General features: G+C 48.3%; 1 protein-coding gene across 1 annotated transcript; it reads left to right on the top strand.

Moving 5' to 3' along the window:
* The first annotated feature begins 239 nt into the window (after window positions 1-239).
* LOC121272958 (solute carrier family 35 member F4) lies at window positions 240-16016 on the top strand. The gene is made up of 6 exons (XM_041179858.1): window positions 240-616; window positions 4157-4376; window positions 5237-5362; window positions 9405-9597; window positions 10521-10610; window positions 15775-16016. The coding sequence occupies exons 1-6, from the start codon at window positions 240-242 to the stop codon at window positions 16014-16016; spliced, it is 1248 nt and encodes a 415-aa protein (XP_041035792.1).
* The last annotated feature ends 5206 nt before the right edge of the window (window positions 16017-21222 follow it).

Raw genomic sequence — 21222 nt, 5'->3', positions numbered from 1 at the left:
GGCATTAGTGACCCAGGAGGGTTTTTACAACAATCGATGATAGTTTCATGGTCACCGTCACCGAGACCGGATTTTATGAAATGAATTTACATTCCGTCGGCTGCTGTGGGGGGATTTGAACCCATGTGCGCCAGGGTATTAGCCTGGGCCTCTGGATTACCAGTCCACTACACCACCATCCCCCCCAAACATTAGTGTATTGCCTCTGCTGACTCTTCATGCCAAAATGACACAGAACGATGAACGTGATGCAACTCATCGTCCTATCCTTCTCTTCCCACTTACCCATCAAAGGCAGCGACGAGTCTGCAGACACTCTGGCGCAGGCAGTACCGGCAGCGGAGCAGAAGGCTGACAAGGGCTGTGCGGCAGCTTGCTGTCGGTGTCGCCCTCTCGCAGTGCTGGGGAGGCTGCTCGCGGGCCTGGTGGTGGCGTCCTGCCTGGCGGCCTCCTGGGCGGGCATGACGCAGCTGGCGAAGGCGGCGCTGCGGGACTTTGAGTCTCCCTTCTTCATGGCCTGGCACTCGGCCAGCTGGAACCTTCTGCTGTTCCCCGGCTACTGCTCTGGCCGCCTGCTGACCTTCAGCGAGAGGAGATCGCCGCTCAAGCACTTCAGGTGAGGGAGGGGGTGGGGGGGGGGACCAGCTTCGGAGAGGCAGAGGGTTGGGGGAGCGGGTGGGGTCACAGCAGTGGCAGGGTGGGTGGGCGGGGTGGGGTGGGGCTTTGAAGTGTTCCGGCAGCAGCGGAATCCGGAGAAACCTGGCCCGCGGGACAGGAGGAGAACGACGCGGAGGGTGCATCGGAAAAGGCTGGGGGGGGGATCCATCAGCCGGGCCTGGGCAGCGTCTGTGGGGAGAGCAGCACGCGTCAACTTTTCAGGTCAGCTTGTCCGAACTGGGACAGAGCCCGGGAGAAGTGGGGAAGGGGAGGAGGGCAGTCAAAAGGGACGATGGCGCAAGGCAACAGGGGCCGTGACGAGGCAACTGAAGAATCAAGGTGGGAGTGAGGGATGTGGAGAAAAGGAGGGATTGAGGGATGTGGGGAGAAGATGAAGTTGAGGGATATGGGGAGGTGGGATTGAGGGATATGGGGAGGTGGGATTGAGGGACATGCTGAGAAGGAGGGATTGAGGGATATGGTGGGGTGGTTGGGATTAAGGGATAAGGGGAGGAGGGATTGAGAGATATAAGGAGGTGAGATTGAGGGATATGGGGAGAAGGAGAGATTGAGGGATACGGTGGGGTGGTTGGGATTGAGGGATATGGGGAGGAGGGATTGAGGGATATAAGGAGGTGAGATTGAGGGTTATGGGGAGAAGGAGAGATTGAGGGACATGGTGGGGTGGTTGGGATTGAGGGGTATGAGGAGGAGGGATTGAGGGATATGAGGAGGTGGGGTTGAGGGACATGGTGGGGTGGTTGGGATTGAGGGATATGGGGAGGAGGGATTGAGGGATATGAGGAGGTGGGGTTGAGGGACATGGTGGGGTGGTTGGGATTGAGGGATATGGTTGGTGGTTGGGATTGAGGGATATGATGGGTGGTTGGGATTGAGGGATATGGTGAGTGGTTGGGATTGAGGGATATGGTGGGGTGGTTGGGATTGAGGGATATGGTGGGTGGTTGGGATTGAGGGATATGGTGGGTGGTTGGGATTGAGGGATATGGTGGGTGGTTGGGATTGAGGGATATGGTGGGTGGTTGGGATTGAGGGATATGGTGGGGTGGTTGGGATTGAGGGATATGGTGGGGTGGTTGGGATTGAGGGATATGGTGGGTGGTTGGGATTGAGCTACACCACAATGACACAGAACCTAGTTCGGACAAGTTTGCCTCTAGGGGCTCCACTCAGCAACGCTCAGGAACCCCACCCCCACCACCCCCCATCAATTGCAAGCCGCGCCCCGAGCAGGTAGAATTTTAATTCCATTTGCAAAATCCTCTTACACTAAATCTGCAAAGCGCATTATTGGCTGCTAGCCACGTAAATCCAGATAGTGAAAGAGACCCAGGCTGGTGATTACAGTGTAGAAGAACCCCAGCCTGTGGCAGCAAACATGACTGCCTCACACACAGGCCATTTCATGTGTGTAAACCCTTGACACATTAGTCCCCGAGCAAGGTTGATTTGATTTTCTTTTTTAATTCTCTTTTAATTGAATTAGCGATCTCAGTCAGAGCCTGTTATTTATCATCAAGAAGTGTAGACGAGGAATCACTTCCCTTGCTCTCACACACACACACACCTCCCTCACAGACACACACACTCCCCTCTATCTCTCACACACACACACACACACCTCTCACAGACATGCAAACACACACACAAACTCCTCTCTCAGACACCCACAAACACACACCTCTCTCACAGATACACACCTCTCTCACAGACACACAAACACACTCTGCTCTCAGAGACACATACACTCACAGACACACACTCCTCTCTGACAGACACACACACACCTCTTTCACAGACACACACTCCTCTCACAGATATGCACACATACCCCTCACACACACACACTCACAGACTCTCTCTCACACACACTCACAGACACACACACACAAACACACCTCTCTCACAGACACAAAAACACACACACAAACCCCTCTCTCACACACACACACCTCTCTCACAGACACACAAACCCCTCTCTCACACACACACACCTCTCTCACAGACACACAAACACATCTCTCTCACAGACACATACACACACACACCTCTCTCACAGACACACAAACATACACACACACAAACCTCTCTCACACACACAACACACTGACATACACACATACCTCTCACAGACACACACCCCTCTCACAGACATGCACACACACTCACAGACACACACAAATGCTCTCTCTCTCTCACACACACACATACACACACACACACACTCTACCCTCTCACAAACACACACACTCATCTTTTACTGACACACACCCACACACACACATCTCCCTCTCACAGACACGCACACATATACTCTCTCACAGGCACACACACACCTCTCTCACAAACGCACACACTCTCCCCTCTCACAAACACACACGTTCCTCTCTTACAGATACACACCCACACATGCACAAGCACACACACCCCCCCTCACAGACACACACACACCTCTCTCACACACAAACATACAATGCACACACACTCAGACACATACAAATCTCTATCACAGACAGACACACACTCACAGACACACACACACTCACAGACACATACACACTCACAGACACACACACACTCACAGACACACACACACTCACAGACACATACACATGCCTCATTCATAGCCACACACTCCTCTCTCACAGACACACACACCTAGTCGAGTTTGCATTCGGAGTTGTGTGAGGTCATTCACAAGGTGTGGGCATCACTGGTGAAGCTGGCATTGATTGCCAGCCCTGGTTGTTTGATATAACTTGCTGAGACACTTCAGACACAATTAATAAAAGATCTCAAGCACTTTGGTGTGGAGACTTTGGAGTCATATAGGCTTAGACCAGTAAGGAATGTCAGAAACCCTCCCTGGAGAGAGAGTTGGTGAAGCGCTTGACAATCTAACAGCTGCATGTTCAGTTTTTGTTGCTGACTATAAGTCTTTTGCTTGCTGGTTTTATTTTTAAGAACAAAACTCAAATTTCCTCGAACTGCCCACGGTGGGATTTGAACTCATTGTCCGGGCGTCTGGAATTAATAGCCCAGGAACATTGCTGAAAAGAGGGACTCGTTGCTGCAGCTTTTTGACTTGAGCTGATTGGGACAAATGCAAGAATCCCAAATTTCAAACGAAATTTGACAATTGGTTGGCAACTCGACTTGGACTGGCCCAAGGCATTGCCATGGGGAAGTGACTGGGAACTATCGGCTCCCCAAGCTCCCTGGTAATTCAAAAAAGGCGCGGGGCTTGAACATATTTTGACTGCCCAACCAATCATCACCCTTTTCTGCTGTAGTATAAATTGTTGTGATGACCTGAAATTTGGCATTCTAGCGTTCGTCCTGATGAGTGCAAATTGAAAAGCTTCTGCAAGGTGTCTCTCTTTACAGCAACATTCAAGATCTGTACAAACTGTTAGTCCAGTGACATAATCACTGCACCACTGTTAACTGATCCTCTTTCCTTCCTGTCAATCCGCAGTGAATGTGGTCATTTTCTCAGTGAGGATGCTTTCTTGCTCAGGAGACTCCTTAAACAGACGGCCCCTTTCTCCATCCTTTGGACGCTAACTAACTACCTGTACCTGATGGCACTGAGGAACATCAGTGCCACGGACGCCTCTGCCCTTTTCTGCTGCAACAAAGCTTTTGTCTTCCTGCTCTCCTGGATCGTGCTGAAGGACAGGTTCATGGGCGTCCGGGTGAGGCTGTGTTCCCCCTTGTGTGTGGGCCCGTGGCTTGGTGCGGTGGGCAGCGCCCTCGTCTCTGAGTCGGAAGGTTGTGGGTTTGAGTCTCGCTCCAGAGGGTGGGAGCCTGTCCCCTTGGGCCGACACTCCCAGTGCTACAAACGAGGGAGCGCTGCACTGTCGGGGGTGCCGTCTCCCAGGATGAGATGTTAAACCTGAGGCCCCTGCCTACCCTGGCAAGTGGACTTAAAAGATCCACCTGGGGTGGGTGGGGTGCTCAACAACTTGTCTGAAACACAGCACCTCCAACAGTGCAGCACTCCCTCAGTACTGGCATTGGGAGTGTCGGCCCAGCATTTGGGTCTCTCTGGAGTGGGTTTCGATAAAGAGGTACTTGAGAGGGAATTCAGGAGAGGCTTCTTTACTCAGAGGGGGTGGGGAATGTGGACCTCACTATGACAGGGGGGTGGTTGAGGTGAATAGTAAAGACACATTTAAGGGGGAAGCTGGATAAGCACATGAGGGGGGAAGGAAAGGGTGAGATTAAGTAGGATGGGAAGAGGCTTGTTGGGCCGAATAGCTGACTTTTGTGTTGTATGTAAATCTAAATAGATTTACTTGTAAGGGAGTTGGGTATATTGTTGAAATGGTAGAATTTGCAGGGTCTGGGGGAAAAAGAGGGAGGAGGAAGAGTGGAACGCCTTGAATAGCTCTTTCAAAGAGCCGGTCAAAGAGGCATGAGGGGCCGAATGGCCTCCCGGTGCTCTGTACCATTGATTGGATGAAGGTGAACTGGTTTGGTCGTTCTCCTCGGCTCAGCTGCCCCTTGGTCCGGGAAGGTGGAATCACTTTCTCGGTGCTCTGCTCCCCTACAGATCGTGGCTGTGATCCTTTCCATTGCCGGGATCGTGCTGATCGCTTACGCCGATGGTTTCTGCCGCGATTCCATCGTGGGAGTGGCGCTGGTTGTGGGATCAGCGTCCACTTCCGCTCTGTATAAGGTGAGCAAACCCCCTACCCCGGTCCCTGGGGGAACTGGTTTTTTAAGTTGACAAGACTTGCATTTATATAGCAACTTACACAACCTCCAGACAGCTAGTGAGGTTCTTTTCCTTTGAAGTTGCCATGTCGGAGAACGGGGCCACCGACCTTTGTGCACAGCAAGAGCCCAAAACCAGCGATGAGGGAAATGGCCAGTTTATCTGACTTTAGTGAAGTTGGTTGAGGGATAAATGCCAGCCCGAAGGTACCGGGGAGAGAACTCTCCCCCCTGCTCTTCTTCCGATTGTGGCTGTGGGGTCTTTTACACCCACTCAAGGGGGCAGACTGGGCGGACCTGGTGGGCATTGCTTTAACATCGCTCCCCGGTCCGAATTGCATATTCGAGTCTCTGGGGCAAGACTTGAACCCACGACCTTCTGACTCAGACCCGATCCATGTCGACTGCAAGCCAGGAAAGCGTGTGGTTTTGGTGGGGTCAGTGGGGGGGTGTACAGACGGTTCATTATAGCTACAGTTGACCCAGGTCACCAGTGAACTGGGGCTAGTGCTCCTAATGGCTGTGCGCTGATCTGTGCTGGGCAATGTGTCAACATCAGACTCGGAGAAGCAAGACAATGATGACTGTCCATTCTCGCATGGGAAGAGTTATGTGGCCCACCACTCCCTGGGCCCCCCTCACTTCCCCACCCACGTTTCACACACGAGCACAAGAATTAGGAGCAGCCCCTTGAGCCTGCTCCGCTATTTAGGAAGGTCACGGCCGATCTGATTGTGGTCTTAACCCCACTTTCCTGCCTGCTCCCCCCATAACCCTCCACTCCTGTGTCGATCAAAAATCTGTCTAACTCAGCCTTGAATCTATTCAGTGACCCAGCTTCCACTGCTCTTTGGGGGAGAGAATTCCACAGACTCTGAGAGAAAAATTCCTCGTCATCTTCATCTTAAATGGAAGACCCCTTATTCTGAAACTGTGCCCCCTCGTTCTAGATTCCCCATGAGGAACAGCATCTACCCTGTCAAGCCCACCCCTCAGGATCTTATGTTTTAATAAGATCGCCTCTCGTTCTTCAAAAGTCTAATATTGCAAGAGGATTTGAGTACAGGAGTAAAGATATCTTGCTGCAACCGTATAGAGCTTCGGTGAGACTGCACCTGGCGTATTGAGTACAGTTTTGGACTCCTTCTCTAAGGAAGGATATAGTTGCCAGAGGGGGGAGCGCAACAGACTGATCCCTGGGATGGCGGAATTGTCTTACGGGGAGAGATTGAGGAGACTGGGCCTGTGTTCTCTAGAGTTCAGAAGAACGAGAGGTGATCTCACTGAAGCCTCCAAAATACTTACAGGGCCCGAGAGGATAGATTGTAGATTGATACTTACCTTAGGTTTAAATTGAAGTCACGGTTCAGGAACTACAGTTCCTGGCGGGCCTCGGGACTCCTGCGCATGCGCCGGCCGGGACATGTGCAGTTGGTGCCTTTAAGTCGGGAACGCGGGTCTCCGAGAAAGGGCCACAACGTGCGCAGTTCATCCATTTTCATGTCTTCAGGCCGGGGACGGGCACTTGCGCGCATGCACAGATGGAAAAGAAGAGAGAAGGTGAAACAGAGTGAAACGTGAGCTCAGGTGACCTGAACTGGGGCGCCATTCGAGAGAAGGTGTCCCAGGGAGCAGGACACAACGGGGGAAGGTCCCAAACCAAGAAGGTGATCCCAAACCAGGAAGTGGGACCAAAAGAGCTCCCAGAAGAAAGTCCCAGGCAGGGACAAAGACTGGGATCAGAGAGAAGTCCCACTGAGTCGAGATAAACAACAGGAGCAGAGAAAATGGCTCCGAGTGAAGAAAGAGCCCCGAGGAGCAGACTTGAAGTGAAGTGGGCTCCAGAGAAGCCTCGAAGATCTGAGAGAGCAGCCGAAGGTTGATGACTCCGTGCTGCGGGCTGTAAGGGCAAAGATACCCCTTTGGAGCAGCGGTGTTCTGCTTGGCACGGCTGAAGATCTGAAAGTGTGCTTAGAAGACGAGTGTACTCGGGGATCCAGAGGAGAGGAATCTCGGAAGGCGAGATTGAAACCCTGGAGGTGGATCCTTGTTGGAGCCGTCAGGGTGGCAGCGACGTTTGGAGAGAATTCCAAGGCCAGTCCTTCAAATGTGGAGATTGGAAACCCTTGTGAGAAAGACAGAGTTTCAGCGAGGCTGGTTGGCTCACAGTGTGACAAGGGTCTGAGTGGGTTGTTGAGAAATCTATGGAATCTGCTTTGGTCACATCTGTCATTGACTTTGGAGTGTGGTGTGTCTGTCTGCTGTTCACCAGTTGGTTCACATGTACTTACCCTGAATATTAGAGTATAAGAGAGACATGGTAAATTGTCTTATCTTCCTGAATTTGTATGTATCTGTAGAGATATAGCTGGGGTGAGGGAATAGTGAATATTTGAATTATTTCCTTGTGACTGAATTGAGGTCTTTCCAGCCTTTTTGTCTGGTGTACTAGTTCATTTTTCTTGTTTAATAAATGTCTTATTCTTCATGTTAAAAGTTCATCAGCAGACTCTTGTGAATTTGTTCAGTAATTTTCCCGCCATGGTTTCTAAAGAAATAAAAGTTAGGATCTATCAAGCCAGGTTCCAACTGGGATCTGACTTGTCCAGCATTAACATCAGCTGGGATTGGACCAAGATCCAGAAAAGACGTTTTCCCTGTTTCCTGGGTTTGCGGTGGGTGGTGATGGGTACAGGTGGTGGGGTCTAGAACCAGGGGACAGTCTCAGAATAAGGGATAGGCCATTTAGAACTGGGATGAGAAGGAATTTCGTCACTCAGAGGGTGGTGAATGATTGGAATTCTCTACCCCAGATGGCTGTGGAGGCTCAATCATTGAGTATGTTCAAGATGGAGGTCAATAGATTTCTAGATATTAAAGATTTCAGGGGACATGGGGATAGTGCAGGGAAAATGACGTTGAGTTGGAAAGATCAGCCATGATCTAGTTGAATGGTGGAGCAGGTTCGAGGGGCTGAATGGCCTTGTCCTGCTCCTATTTCCTGTATTCCCATGTTCCTAATGGGTATAGGCCCAGCTTTTCCTTGTAAGTTAACCCCTTCATCCCAGGAATCAGCCGAGTGAACCTTCTTTTATCTGTTTCTAATCCTTTCTTAAGTCAGGAAATCAAAGAAAGGTTTTCCCCACAGGGGAACAGTGAGATGAATCATTCCCACCGTTATGACGGTCACTCCTGTTGATGTGTGTAGGCAAGTGGCGGTCAGTTAGCTCAGGTGTAAATGTTTTTTTTTCATACAGCGGTGGGGTATACAAAGGGTGTGGAATGTACCCTTCAACAGTGCAGAGATCTGGTTAGGTCCCAACTAGGGTAACTGTTCCATTCTGGGCAGGGCACGTCAGGAAGGATATATTGGCTTTGAAAGGGGTGCAGCACAGATTCACCAGAATGACACCGTGCTAAGTGATGAGGATGGGTTGCATAAGGCCTTGTATTCTCTTGAGTAGAGAAGGCTAAAGGGATAACCTGATCAAGGTGTTTAAGATGATTAGAGGACTCGGTGGGTTTGATTAGAGAGAAACAATTTCATCTCATTGAAGGGGGGGGGTGGGGGGGGGGGTGGAGTCCAGAACAATGGGGGGAAAAAAGACCTTAAAATTAGATCCAGGCCATTCCAGGGGTGATGTCAGGAAACATTTCTTCACTCAAAGGAGAGCGGAAATCTGGAAATCTCTCCCCTACCCTCAAGAAAGACTGTGGATGCTGGGGGCTTAACTGGAGCTTTTAGATGGAGATGGGTAGATTTTCAATGGGCACATTTATGAAAGGGCATGGAGCCAAGACAGGAAGATGGAGTCCAGGTATAGACTGGCCATGATCTCATTGAATGAATGGCCTCTTGCTGGCTCTGGGAGTAGCCAATAGGGATGCGGTATTGGAGTGAGCATGGTGTAATTTGGGCACTATCCCAGCTGAGGAAAAGCAAGACGACAGGGAAAGAAGGAATGTTTTAGTCCTGAGTTAACTCACTGCGTCTCAGCCCACAGGTCCTGTTTAAGCTCCTGCTTGGCAGTGTGAGATGCAGGGAAGTGGCACTCTTCCTGACTGCACTGGGCGCCTTCAACCTCCTCTTCCTCAGTTGGGTCTCCGTCGTCCTGTACACCACCAGGGTGGAACATTGGCCCTCCACCAGGGACGTGCCCTGGGATCAACTGTGTGGACTGGCTGCTCTCCTCCTGGGTAGGCGTGCACTTCACTTCCTCCTGTCGTACAGTGTGGGATCAAACTGACTGGGCTGCTAAAGCCAAACGATTGCCCGTTCGCGATACTGGGTCCATCTGCCAGGGAAGATCAGGCACCATTGCCAGTGACTGATATAATGAACCCCATCCAGTCTGTTGGCTGTGAGGGGTGGAGGTGAAATTGTTGGCGGTTGGTTCCTGCCACCATAAAATAGAACCAACTAGGCAGCTCACTCTGAGGCTGCATGATAGCTTGCATGGGAAATGCAAAAAGGGATACACTCGGATACGACTGCAGTATCTGTCCCAGGAATGTCTGATGGGGACAGTGTAGAGGGAGCTTTATTCTGTATCTAACCCCGTGCTGTACCTGTCCTGGGAGTGTTTGATGGGGACGGTGTAGAGGGAGATTTACTCTGTATCTAACCCCGTGCTGTATCTGTCCTGGGAGTGTTTGATGGGGACAGTGTAGAGGGAGCTTTACTCTGTATCTAACCCCGTGCTGTACCTGTCCTGGGAGTGTTTGATGGGGACAGTGTAGAGGGAGCTTTACTCTGTATCTAACTCTGTGCTGTACCTGCCCTGGGAGTGTTTGATGGGGACAGTGTAGAGGGAGCTTTACTCTGTATCTAACCCTGTGTTGTACCTGTCCTGGGAGTGTTTGATGGGGACAGTGTAGAGGGAGCTTTACTCTGTATCTAACCCTGTGCTGTACCTGCCCTGGAAGTGTTTGATGGGGACAGTGTAGAGGGAGCTTTACGCTGTATCTAACCCTGTGCTCTCCCTGCCCTGGGAGTGTTTGACAGTGCAATGCAGAGAGTCTTGTGTTATTACTGCAGGCCTGTGACTGTGGCTTGGATATCAGTTGATTTGGTGGACTGGTGTCTGCACTGATCCAAGATCTTTTTTTTTCTCTTCCAGTGTTCAACATCCTTGTCAACTGTGGAGCTGCTGTAACCTTCCCTGCCCTAGTGTCTCTCGGAGTCTTTCTGAGCATACCTGTGAATGCTGGTAAGGCTACCTCACCATCTCCCTCAGAGTGCAGCACATGTCACATGAAGGGGAGGTGATGGTGCAGTGGTACTGTCAATGGACTAGTAATTCAAAGACCCCGTGTAATGCTCTGGAGACCAGGGTTCAAATCCCACCACAGTAGATAGCAAAATTTGTATCTAATATAAATCTAGAATTAAAAGTCTAAGGAAACGATTGTCGTTAAAAACCCATCTGGTTCACTAATGTCCTTTAGGAAATCTAACATCCTTACCTGGGCTGGTGTTAGAGGTGGGCAATAATTGCTGGCCTCACCAACGACACCCACATCCAATGAATGAAAAAAAGATGTTGGACATTAGTTAGGGCTGCAGTTGGCTCCTCTCTAGAGAGGAGCATTAGCCAGGGTTCCTGCTCCTGATTTAAGGCAGAACTCAAAACAGACAATTCTGCAGCAAGCAATGTTTATTTACCAAGTAAACTAGCTAAACAGTATACTACAGCAAACAGTCTACAGAGTCTATTTAAAGAGAGCACTACAACAAACAGTAAGATTTTGGGGCAACTTAAAATGTCTAGACAGCAATCAGTCTGTATGTTCAGAGCCCATGTTTGGAATGAAAAATCAGAGTATGGCATGACAGTTAGGTGATTATCTGATGACTATTCTCTCTGCTGCCCTTATCAATTTAGGGAATTTCAGTCAGGGTAAGTAGAACATTCATTGAAATAATAAGGATATAATCATAAGCAGAACTAGAGGCATTCATTAAAATTTAATTAAGAAAATAATTACTTAATTAGTTAATTAAAACACATAAAGATGACTGGGTAGATGGTATGTTGCAGCTTGAGCATGTGGGAGTTGGTGGACCTCAGTGCAATCCAAGGCAAATAAGTCTGCAGTGAGTCTCTGCAGCTTGAGGAACCTCAGCTCAGAGTTAATGAGCTGCAGACACTGTGATGCATCAGGTGGAGAAAGCTACCTGGACACTTTGTTCTGGGGGCTAAGGTCTTCTGGTTTAGTTAGTGGTCAGGGACAGGAGGGCGTGACTGCAAGTGAGGCAGATAAGGGGATCAAGAGGGTAGAAGTGGAGGAGCCTCAGCCCTTGCAATTGTCCAACATGCTTGAGGGTCTTGCAGCTTGTATGGATGACAGTAGGGGCTGCAGGTGAATGAATGAACTGACCATGGCACCGTGGTACTGGTAGCCATTCAAGCGAGGGGAGTAAATAGGAATGTAGTGGTAGTAGGGGACAGTATAATCAGGGGGATAGACACAGTTCTCTGCAGCTCACAGCAGGAGTCCAGACGGCTGTGTTGCCTGCCTGGTGCTAGGCTATGGGACCCCTGCCTGGGGCTGGAGAGGAATTAGCAGTGGGACGGGGAGGATCCAGTGGTCATGGTCCATCTAGATACCAATGACATAGATATAACTAGGAAAGGGTTTCTGCTTAGGAATTAAGAGAAGCTAGGGGGTAAATTAAAAAGCAGAACCTCAAAGGTAATAATCTCTAGATTACATGAGCAAATTGGCATAGCGTAAATAAGATTAGGGAGCTAAATGTGTGTCTCAAAGAATGGAGTGGAAGAAATGGGTTTCCATTCATGGGGCACTGGCACTAGAACTAGGGAAAGTGAGAGCTGTACTGTTGGGGTGGTCTTGGGACCAATGTCCTGGTGAGTCATAGAGAGGGCTTTAAAATAAATACAGTGGACAAGGATTCATGTGCGGAAAGGCAAGGCAAAAGAGCAAGTAACACTAAGGGTGATGATAATCAGAGTGTGGAAGGAAGGGACGGAGCATACAAACGTAAGAGTGCAACAGCAAATAAGGCAAGAGTTTACAAAAATAATAAAATGGCAAAACTAAAGGCTCTGTATCTGAATGTGCATAGTATTCATAACAAAATGGATGAATTGTCAGCTCAAATAGAAATAATTATGTATGATCTGATTGCCACTACAGAGATGTGGCTGCAAGGTGATTAAGGGTGGGACCTGAATATTCAAGGGTATTTGACATTTCAGGGGGACAGGAAGCTAGGAAAAGGTGGAGGGTAGCTCTGTTAATTAAGGACGACAGTACAATACTCAGAGATTACCTTAGTTCTAAAGATCAAGCTGTAGAATCAGTTTGCTTAGAGATAAAAAAATAGCAAAGATAAGAAGTAATTCTGGGAGTAGTTCATAGTAACAGTAACTACACTGTAGGACACAGTAAACAGGAAGAAATAATGGGGGTTTGTAAGAAAGGCATAGTAATAATCTTGGATGATTTTAATCTACATATAGATTGAATGAATCAGACTGGCAAAGGCAGGATGGATGATGAGTTCATAGAGTAATTCGGAACAATTTCTTAGAGCAGCATATTCTGGAACCAAACAGAGAGAAAGCTTTTCTAGACCCAGTAATGTGCAATGAGACAGGATTAAGCAATGACCATCTAGGAAAGGAGCCTCTAGATAGCAGTGATCATAACATGATTGTTGAATTTTGCATTCAGTTTGAGGGAGAGAAGAATGGGTCTAAGACTAGTATTTTAAACTTAAATAAAGGCAATTACAAGGGCATGAAGGCAGAGCTGGCTAAAGTGAACTTCGAAATTAGGTTAAGGGGCAGGTCAGGAGAGATGCAGCGGCAGACATTTAAGGAGATATTTCATGACACTCAGTAGATATACATTCCAGTGAAAAGGAGAAGGATGCACCAGCCATGGCTAACTAGGGAAGTTAAAGATACTATCAAATTGAATGAAAAAGTGTACACTTCTGCGAAGATCAGTGGTCGATCAGAAGATTGACCAGAATTTAAAAATCAGCAAAGAATGAATAAAAAATGAGGGAGAAATTAGAGCCTGAGAGAAAGCTAGCTAGAAACATAGAAACATACAGTAAAAGTTTCTATACACATTTAAAAAGGATAAGAGTAACTAAAGTGAGCGTTGGTCCTCTGGGGATAGAGTCTAGGGAATTAATAATGGGAAATAAGGAAATTGAACAGATACTTTTGTGTCTGTCTTCACTGTAGAAGACACAAGTAACATCCCAGAAATAATTGTAAATCAAGAGTTGAAACGGAGTGAGGAACTTAAAACTAAAATTACAATCACTGAGAAAACGATTAGAACTAAAGGCTGGCAAATCCCCAGGTCCTGATGGACTTCATCCAAGGGTCCTAAAAGAAGTGGCTGCAGAGATAGTGGATGCATTGGTTGTAATTTTCCAAAATTCCCTAGATTCTGGAAAGGTCGCATCAGATTGGAAAATAGTGAATGTGACTCCTCTATTTAAGAAAGGAGGGAAACCGAAAGCGGGTAACTACAGGTCAGTTAGCTTAACATTTGTTGTAGGGAAATGCTGGAATCTAATATTAAGGAGGTTATAGCAGGGCATTTAAAAATCATAATGGGATCAGGCAGGGTCAATATGGTTTTATGAAAGGGAAATGTTTCCATTAGTAGGAGAGACTAGGACCCGAGGGCACAGCCTCAGAGTAAAGGGAAAACCTTTTAGAACAGAGGTGAGGAGAAACTTCTTTAGCCAGAGAGTGGTGAATCTATGGAATTCATTGCCACAGAAGGCTGTGGAGGCCAGGTCATTGAGTGTATTTAAGACCGAGATAGATAAGTTCTTGATTGGTAAGGCGATCAAAGGTTACGGGGAGAAGGCGGGAGAATGGGGTTGAGAAACTTATCAGCCATGATTGAATGGCGGAGCAGACTCGATGGGCCGAATGGCCTAATTTCTGCTCCTAGGTCTTATGGTCTTATGTTTGATTAATTTATTAGAGTTCTTTGAGGAAGTAACAAGCATTGTGGATAAAAGGGGGACCAGTAGATGTGGTGTACTTGGATTTCCAAAAGACATTTGATAAGGTGTCATATCAAATGTTACTACACAAAATAAGCGCTCATGGTGTAGGGGGTAACATATTAGCATGGATAGAGGATTGGTTAGCTAACAGGAAGCGGAGGGTAGGGATAAATGGCTCATTTTCGGGTTGGCAAGCTGTTACTAGTGGAGTGCCACAGGGATCAGTGCTGGGGCCTCAACTATTTACAATCTATATGAATGACTTGGATGAAGGCACTGAAGGTATGGTTGCTTAATTTGCTGATGACACAAAGATAGGTAGAAGAGTAGGTTGTGAAGAGGCAATAAGGAGTCTGCAAAGGGATTTGGACAGGTTCAGTGCGTGGGCAAGAAATTGGCAGATGTGGTAAAATGTGAACTTGTTCACTTTGGCAGAAAGAATAGAAAAGTAGTATGTTATTTAAATGGAGAGAGATCGCAGGACTCTGTGGTACAGAGGGATCTGGGTGTCCTTGTTCATGAATCACAAGGTGTTAGTACACAGGTACAGCAAGTAACTAAGAAGGCAAAAGGAATTTTGTCATTTATTGCAAGGAGAATGGAATATAAAAGGAGGGAGGTTTTGCTACAGCTGTACAGGGCTTTGGCGAGACCACATCTGGAGTACTATGTACAGTTTTGGTCTCCTTACTTAAGAAAGGATATAATTGCATTAGAAGCTGTTCAGAGAAGGTTCACGCTACTGATTCCTGGGATACAAGTGTTATCATATGAGGAAAGGTTAGACAGGCTGGCCCTCTATCCATTGGAGTTTAGAAGGTTGAGAGATGATCTTATTGAAACATATAAGAGCCTGAGGGGACTTGATCGGATGGATACTGGGAGAGACTAGAACTAGGGGACGCCATTTAAAATTAAGTGGTTTCCCATTAACACGGAGATGAGGAGAATTTTTTTTTCTCAAAGGGCCGTTAATCTGTGGAATTCTAATCCCCAGCGAGCAGTGGAGGCTGGGTCACTGAATGTTTTTAAGGCTGAGTTAGACACGTTCTTGATTCAAGAGAGTCAAAGGGCAAACAGTCTACAGAGCCTATTTTTAAAAAAATATAGCAAACAGAACAAAATGACAGCACAGTCTCCTGATAAAAGCAAGGTGATTTTACCAGAAAATGCAGTGAGTGGAGGATAGTTACAAAATAGAAATCGCGAGGGTAAAATCAACTTAGTCACTTACAGGCGTGTAGTCTCCAGGCATGATTGACAGGGGGTAAATGACCCAGTGCTGTAAAAAGATGTGATATAATTCTATGAGTTTTGTTCACTGCTATCTCTTTCTCTCTCTCTCTCTCACTTTTCTTCCACAGTCACCGACGTTTACCGTGGCGTAGTGCCGGGCCTTGGCAATGTGAGGCTGGCTGCCCTGATTGTTCTTTGCCTCGCCTTCTTGCTGCTGCTGCTGCCAGAGGAGTGGGACTCAATCGCCGTGGAGCTCCTGACCAAGTTCAGAGGGGAGACGGCAAAGGAGGAGCCAGGGCCCGAAAGCGCTGAGGGTGGGTCGCTGGTGGGGCCGAACCAGAGTGGCCGGAGTGGGCTCCTCGGTCCTTAGTCGGAGATGCTCGGAGACGAGGGATTTCCCTACTGCATAGGGACCATGAGGTCTCATTCGTGATAACGACATTTCTGGCAGGAATCGCTGCCCTCGTTTAACAAAAACTTTTTATTTTAAATCTTTGTACATAAAACCTCTGCACCCTTAAATTTTAGGGAGAATTAGTACAATTAACTTATGAAAAATTTCCTAGACTAGGCTTGTATTCCGTATAAAGAGTGAGTTAATCGAGGCATTTAAGATGATTTAAGGATTTGATATGGGAGATAGAGAGAAACTATTTACTCTGGTGGGACAATCCAGAAGGTGGGGTCGGGGTGGGGGTGGTGGAGCAATAGGTTCAAAATTCAAGGTCGAGGTCAGGAAGTATTTCTTCACACAAAGGGTGGTGGAAATCTGCAACTCTCTCCCTCGCGAAAAATTGTTGAGGCTCAGGGTCAGTTGGAAATTTCAAAACAGCTCATTAGATTTTTACGACAGTAAGGACCTTCGGATGCTGGAACTCTGAAATCAAAACGGGAAACGCTGGAAATACTCAGCCGGTCGGTGGAGAGAGGAAAGCAGAGTTAAAGTTTCAGGTCGATGACCTGTCGGCGGAACTTTCGACAAGGGGTCAACGAGCTGAAGTGTTAACTTTGTCTTTCTCTCTCCACGGATGTTGCCCGACCTGCTGAGCATTTCCACCATTTCTCCATTTGCGCTATTGTTCAATTTTTCTTCGGTAAGGATTTTAAGGGTTACGGAACCCAAGATGAAGTTAAGCTGCAGATCAGCCGTGATTGAATCGAACGCTGACACAGGCTCACGGAACTGAATGGCCTCCCCCTGTTCCGAACTGCAGTATTTTGGATATAATTTAGCATCTGGGTGTAGCACAGAGCTTCTAGTTTTGGAACTAAATGCATTTTACTCTCAAAGATTCATAGTAACTATTGTTGATCATCGGATGCTCTTCCCAGTTTTCTCTTCATTCTTTCACAGGGACTTGGGCGTCGTTGGCTAGGCCAGCATTTTTGCTGCCCATCCCTGATTGCCCCTTGAGAAGGTGGGGGTGAGCCGCCTTCTTGAACTGCTGCAGTCCATGTGGTGTAGGTACGCCCACGGCGCTGTTAGGGAGGGAGTTCCAGGATTTTGACCCAGCGACAGTGAAGGAACGGCTGATATAGTTCCAAGTCAGGATGGTGTGTGGGCTTGGAGGGGAACTTGCAGGTGGTGGTGTTCCCATGCATCTGCTGCCCTTGTGCTTTAAGGCACAGCATTGCCTAGGAATGGTTTACATAACCCTGCAATACTCACAATGCCAAAGATAGTGCACCCAACCTCCTAGGGCTAAATAGACAACAATGTCCTATGTCATTAGTGAATGGGGTGTATCAATTGAGTGCACGTTTGTAAATGTGCGTGGTGTGTGCATAAATTGCAAACAAGAGACTGTGATCTTTAGAGAGCTACAAGATGTATGAGGCAGCCGATCAGATGAAACGTCTCCTTCCAGATGTGAAGAAACAATGATGTGATTTATCCCAGCTGGTGATGAAGTCACAAAAGGAACTAGAGAGTCAAAGAAAAAAATGGGGGAATGACTCTGGGGAGAAAGCAGGGGAATGGGACTCCACCAAAACAGTCACCGACCGCAGCCTAAACTCAACGCGGGCAAGAAAGGCCCATGGCCTCATCTCCGCTGAATTGACTGCTTGTCCTAAAACTTGAGGGGAGATGCTGAACCTAAAATGGTCTATATACAGTCTAGGGACTATTAACAGGGTATGAAATACACTGAGACAGTTATACACTGTATAACACTGGAGTACAGTGTACGTGCGGAACAACACATTTATCATTAAAAAAATTAAATAAAAAATTTATTACAGCATAAGTCTGGGTGTTATTTTGGGAGGGGTTGATGTTTGCTTGACACTGTATAACATTGGGGTACAATACTGGTGGGGATGGATCTGTCACTGAATAACACTGGGGTAGAGTACTGATGGGGATGGGTCTGTCACTGTATAACACTGGGGTACAGTACTGGTGGGGATGGATCTGTCACTGTATAACACTGGGGTACAGTACTGATGGGGATGGGTCTGTCACTGTATAACACTGGGGTACAGTACTGGTGGGGACAGGTCTGTCACTGTATAACACTGGGGTACAGTACTGATGGGGATGGGTCTGTCACTGTATAACACTGGGGTACAGTACTGATGGGGATGGGTCTGTCACTGTATAACACTGGGGTACAGTACTGGTGGGGACAGGTCTGTCACTGTATAACACTGGGGTACAGTACTGGTGGGGATGGGTCTGTCACTGTATAACACTGTGGTACAGTACTGGTGGGGACAGGTCTATCACTGTATAACATGGGGCTACAGTACTGGTGGGGATGGGTCTGTCACTGTATAACACTGGGGTACAGTACTGGTGGTGACAGATCTGTCACTGTATAACATGGGGGTACAGTACTGGTGGGGATGGGTCTGTCACTGTATAACACTGGGGTACAGTACTGGTGGGTACAGGTCTGTCACTGTATAACATGGGGTACAGTACTGGTGGGGTCAGGTGTGTCACTGTATAACATGGGGTACAGTACTGGTGGGCACAGGTCTGTCACTATATAATACTGGGGACAGTACTGGTGGGGTTGGGTCTGTCACTATATAACACTGGGGTACAGTACTGGTGGGGACGGGACTGTCACTGTATAACACTGTGGACAGTACTGGTGGGGATAGGTCTGTCGCTTTATAACACTGGGCGACAGTACTAGTGGGTTAGGTCTGACCAGGACTATTCTGCTGTCCCCACCTTGTATTTGAGAGGGCAGGGCCAGTGCCTGCCCAAGATTGCCGCTGCTGTGTGACCCCACAGCTTGAACCTCCTCGCCATTTTGCCTCCTCTTGTCAAAGTTGGACACTGCATTTAGGGTCCCTCGGATCTGAAAGAAGTGACAGACTCAACAGACTTGTCAGGGCAAATTAAACTATTTCAGTCTTGATTTTAAAATTCTCATGCTCATGTTCAACTCACTCCATGATCTTATCGCCCCCCCCCCCCCATCTCTGTAACCTCCTCCAGCCCCTACAATCCTCCCTACCTCTGTAACCTCCACCAGCCCCTACAACCCTCCCTATCTCTGTAACCTCCTCCAGCCCCTACAACCCTCCCTATCTCTGTAACCTCCTCCAGCCCCTACAACCCTCCCTATCTGTAACCTCCTCCAGCCCCTACACCCCTCCCTACCTCTGTAACCTCCTCCAGCTCCCACAAACCTCCCTACCTTTGTAGCCTCCTCCAGCCCCTACAACCCTCCCTATCTCTGTAACCTCCTCCAGCCCCTACACCCCTCCCTATCTCTGTAACCTCCTCCAGCCCCTACACCCCTATCTCTGTAACCTCCTCCAGCCCCTACACCCCTTCCTACCTCTGTAATCTCCTCCAGCCCCTACACCCCTCGCTACCTCCGTAACCTCCTCCAGTTCCTACAACCCTCCCAATCTCTGTAACCTTCTCCAGCCCCTACAGCCTTCTGAGATCTCTGCACTCCTCCAATTCTGCCCTCTTGAGCATCCCTCAATTTCCATTGCTCCCACATTGGCAGCCATGTCTTCAGCTGCCTGGACCCTAAGCTATGGAAGTCCCTCCCTAAACCTCTCCTCTCTCCCATCCTTTATGACACTCCTTCCAACCAAGCTCTTTGAGCAAGCTTTTGGTCATCTGTCTTACTATCTCCTTGAGTGGCTCATGTCAAATATTGTCTGATAATCTCTCCTGTGAAGTGCCTTGGGATATTTTAATATGTTAAGGGTACTACATAAATGCAAGTTGTTGATGTGCAGTCCTAATTTTTTACCAGTAGAGTGCAGTGTAACCCAGCTGTATTGACCTGGTCTGACTCCCTAATTGCATCCAATTGGCAACCTCAGTTTAGCCAGGTCCTAAGAATAATATGGCATTATTTGGGTTTTTTATGACTGCTGGATTCCGGACAATGGGAATGAATGCAAAGGGGTTTGGGTCCATTAGAATTGGATACAGTTGGAATGGGAAGGGAGTCCATTAGGATTGTGTACAGTGGGACTTAATGGGAAGTGGTTGGGGTCCATTGGGATTGTGTACAGTGGGAGTGAAAGGGAAGGGGTTTGGGTCCATTGGGATTGTGGCCAGTGGGAGTGAATGGGAAGGGTTTTAGTTCCATTGGGATTGTGTGCAATGGGAGTGAATGGGAAGGGATTTGGGTCCATTAGGATTGTGGACAGTGGGAGTGAGCGGGAAGGGGCTTGGGTCCATTGAGATTGAAGACAATGGAAGTGAATGGGAAGGAGTTTGGTTCCATTGGGATTGTGTACAGAGGGAGTGTTTGCAAAATGGTTTGGGTCCATTGGGATTGTGGACAGTGGGAGTGAAAGGAAAGGGGTTTGGGTCCATTGGGATTGTGGGGAGTGGGATTGCACGGGAAGGGATTTGGGTCCATTGGGATTTTGGACAGTGGGAGTGAACTAGAAGGAGTTCAGGTCCATTGGGATTGTGGACAGTGGGAGCGAATGGGAGGGGTTTTGGGTCCATGGGGTTTGTGTGCAGTGGGAATGAACGGGAAGGGGTTTGGGTCCATTGGGATTGTGGACAGTGGGAGCGAATGAGAAGGGTTTTGGGTCCATGGGGTTTATGTACAGTGGGAGTGAACGGGAAGGGGTTTGGGTCCATTGGGATTGTGGACAGTGGAAGCGAATGGGAAGGGGTTTGGGTCCATAAGGAATGTGTACAGCAGGAGTGAATGGGAAGGGGTTTGGGTCCATAGGGATTGTGTACAGCAGGAGTGAATGGGAAGGGGTTTGGGTCCATAGGGATTGTGTACAGCAGGAGTGAATGGGAAGGGGCTTGGGTCCATTGGGATTGTGGACAGTGGAAGCGAATGGGAAGGGGTTTGGGTCCATAGGGATTGTGTACAGCAGGAGTGAATGGGAAGGGGTTTGGGTCCATTGGGATTGTGGACAGTGGGAGTGAACGGGAAGGGGATTGGGTCCATTGGGATTGTGGACAGTGGGAGTGAATGGGAATGTTTGGGTCCATTGGGATTGTGGACAGTGGTAGTGAACGGGAAGGGGATTGTGTCCATTGGGATTGTGGACAGTGGCAGTGAACGGGAAGGGGTTTGGGTCCATTGGGATTGTGGACAGTGGGAGTGAACGGGAAGGGG

This window comes from Carcharodon carcharias, chromosome 37, assembly GCF_017639515.1.
Source record: "Carcharodon carcharias isolate sCarCar2 chromosome 37, sCarCar2.pri, whole genome shotgun sequence".
Taxonomy (NCBI): domain Eukaryota; kingdom Metazoa; phylum Chordata; class Chondrichthyes; order Lamniformes; family Lamnidae; genus Carcharodon; species Carcharodon carcharias.
This window is presented reverse-complemented; position numbering and strand designations above follow the sequence as displayed.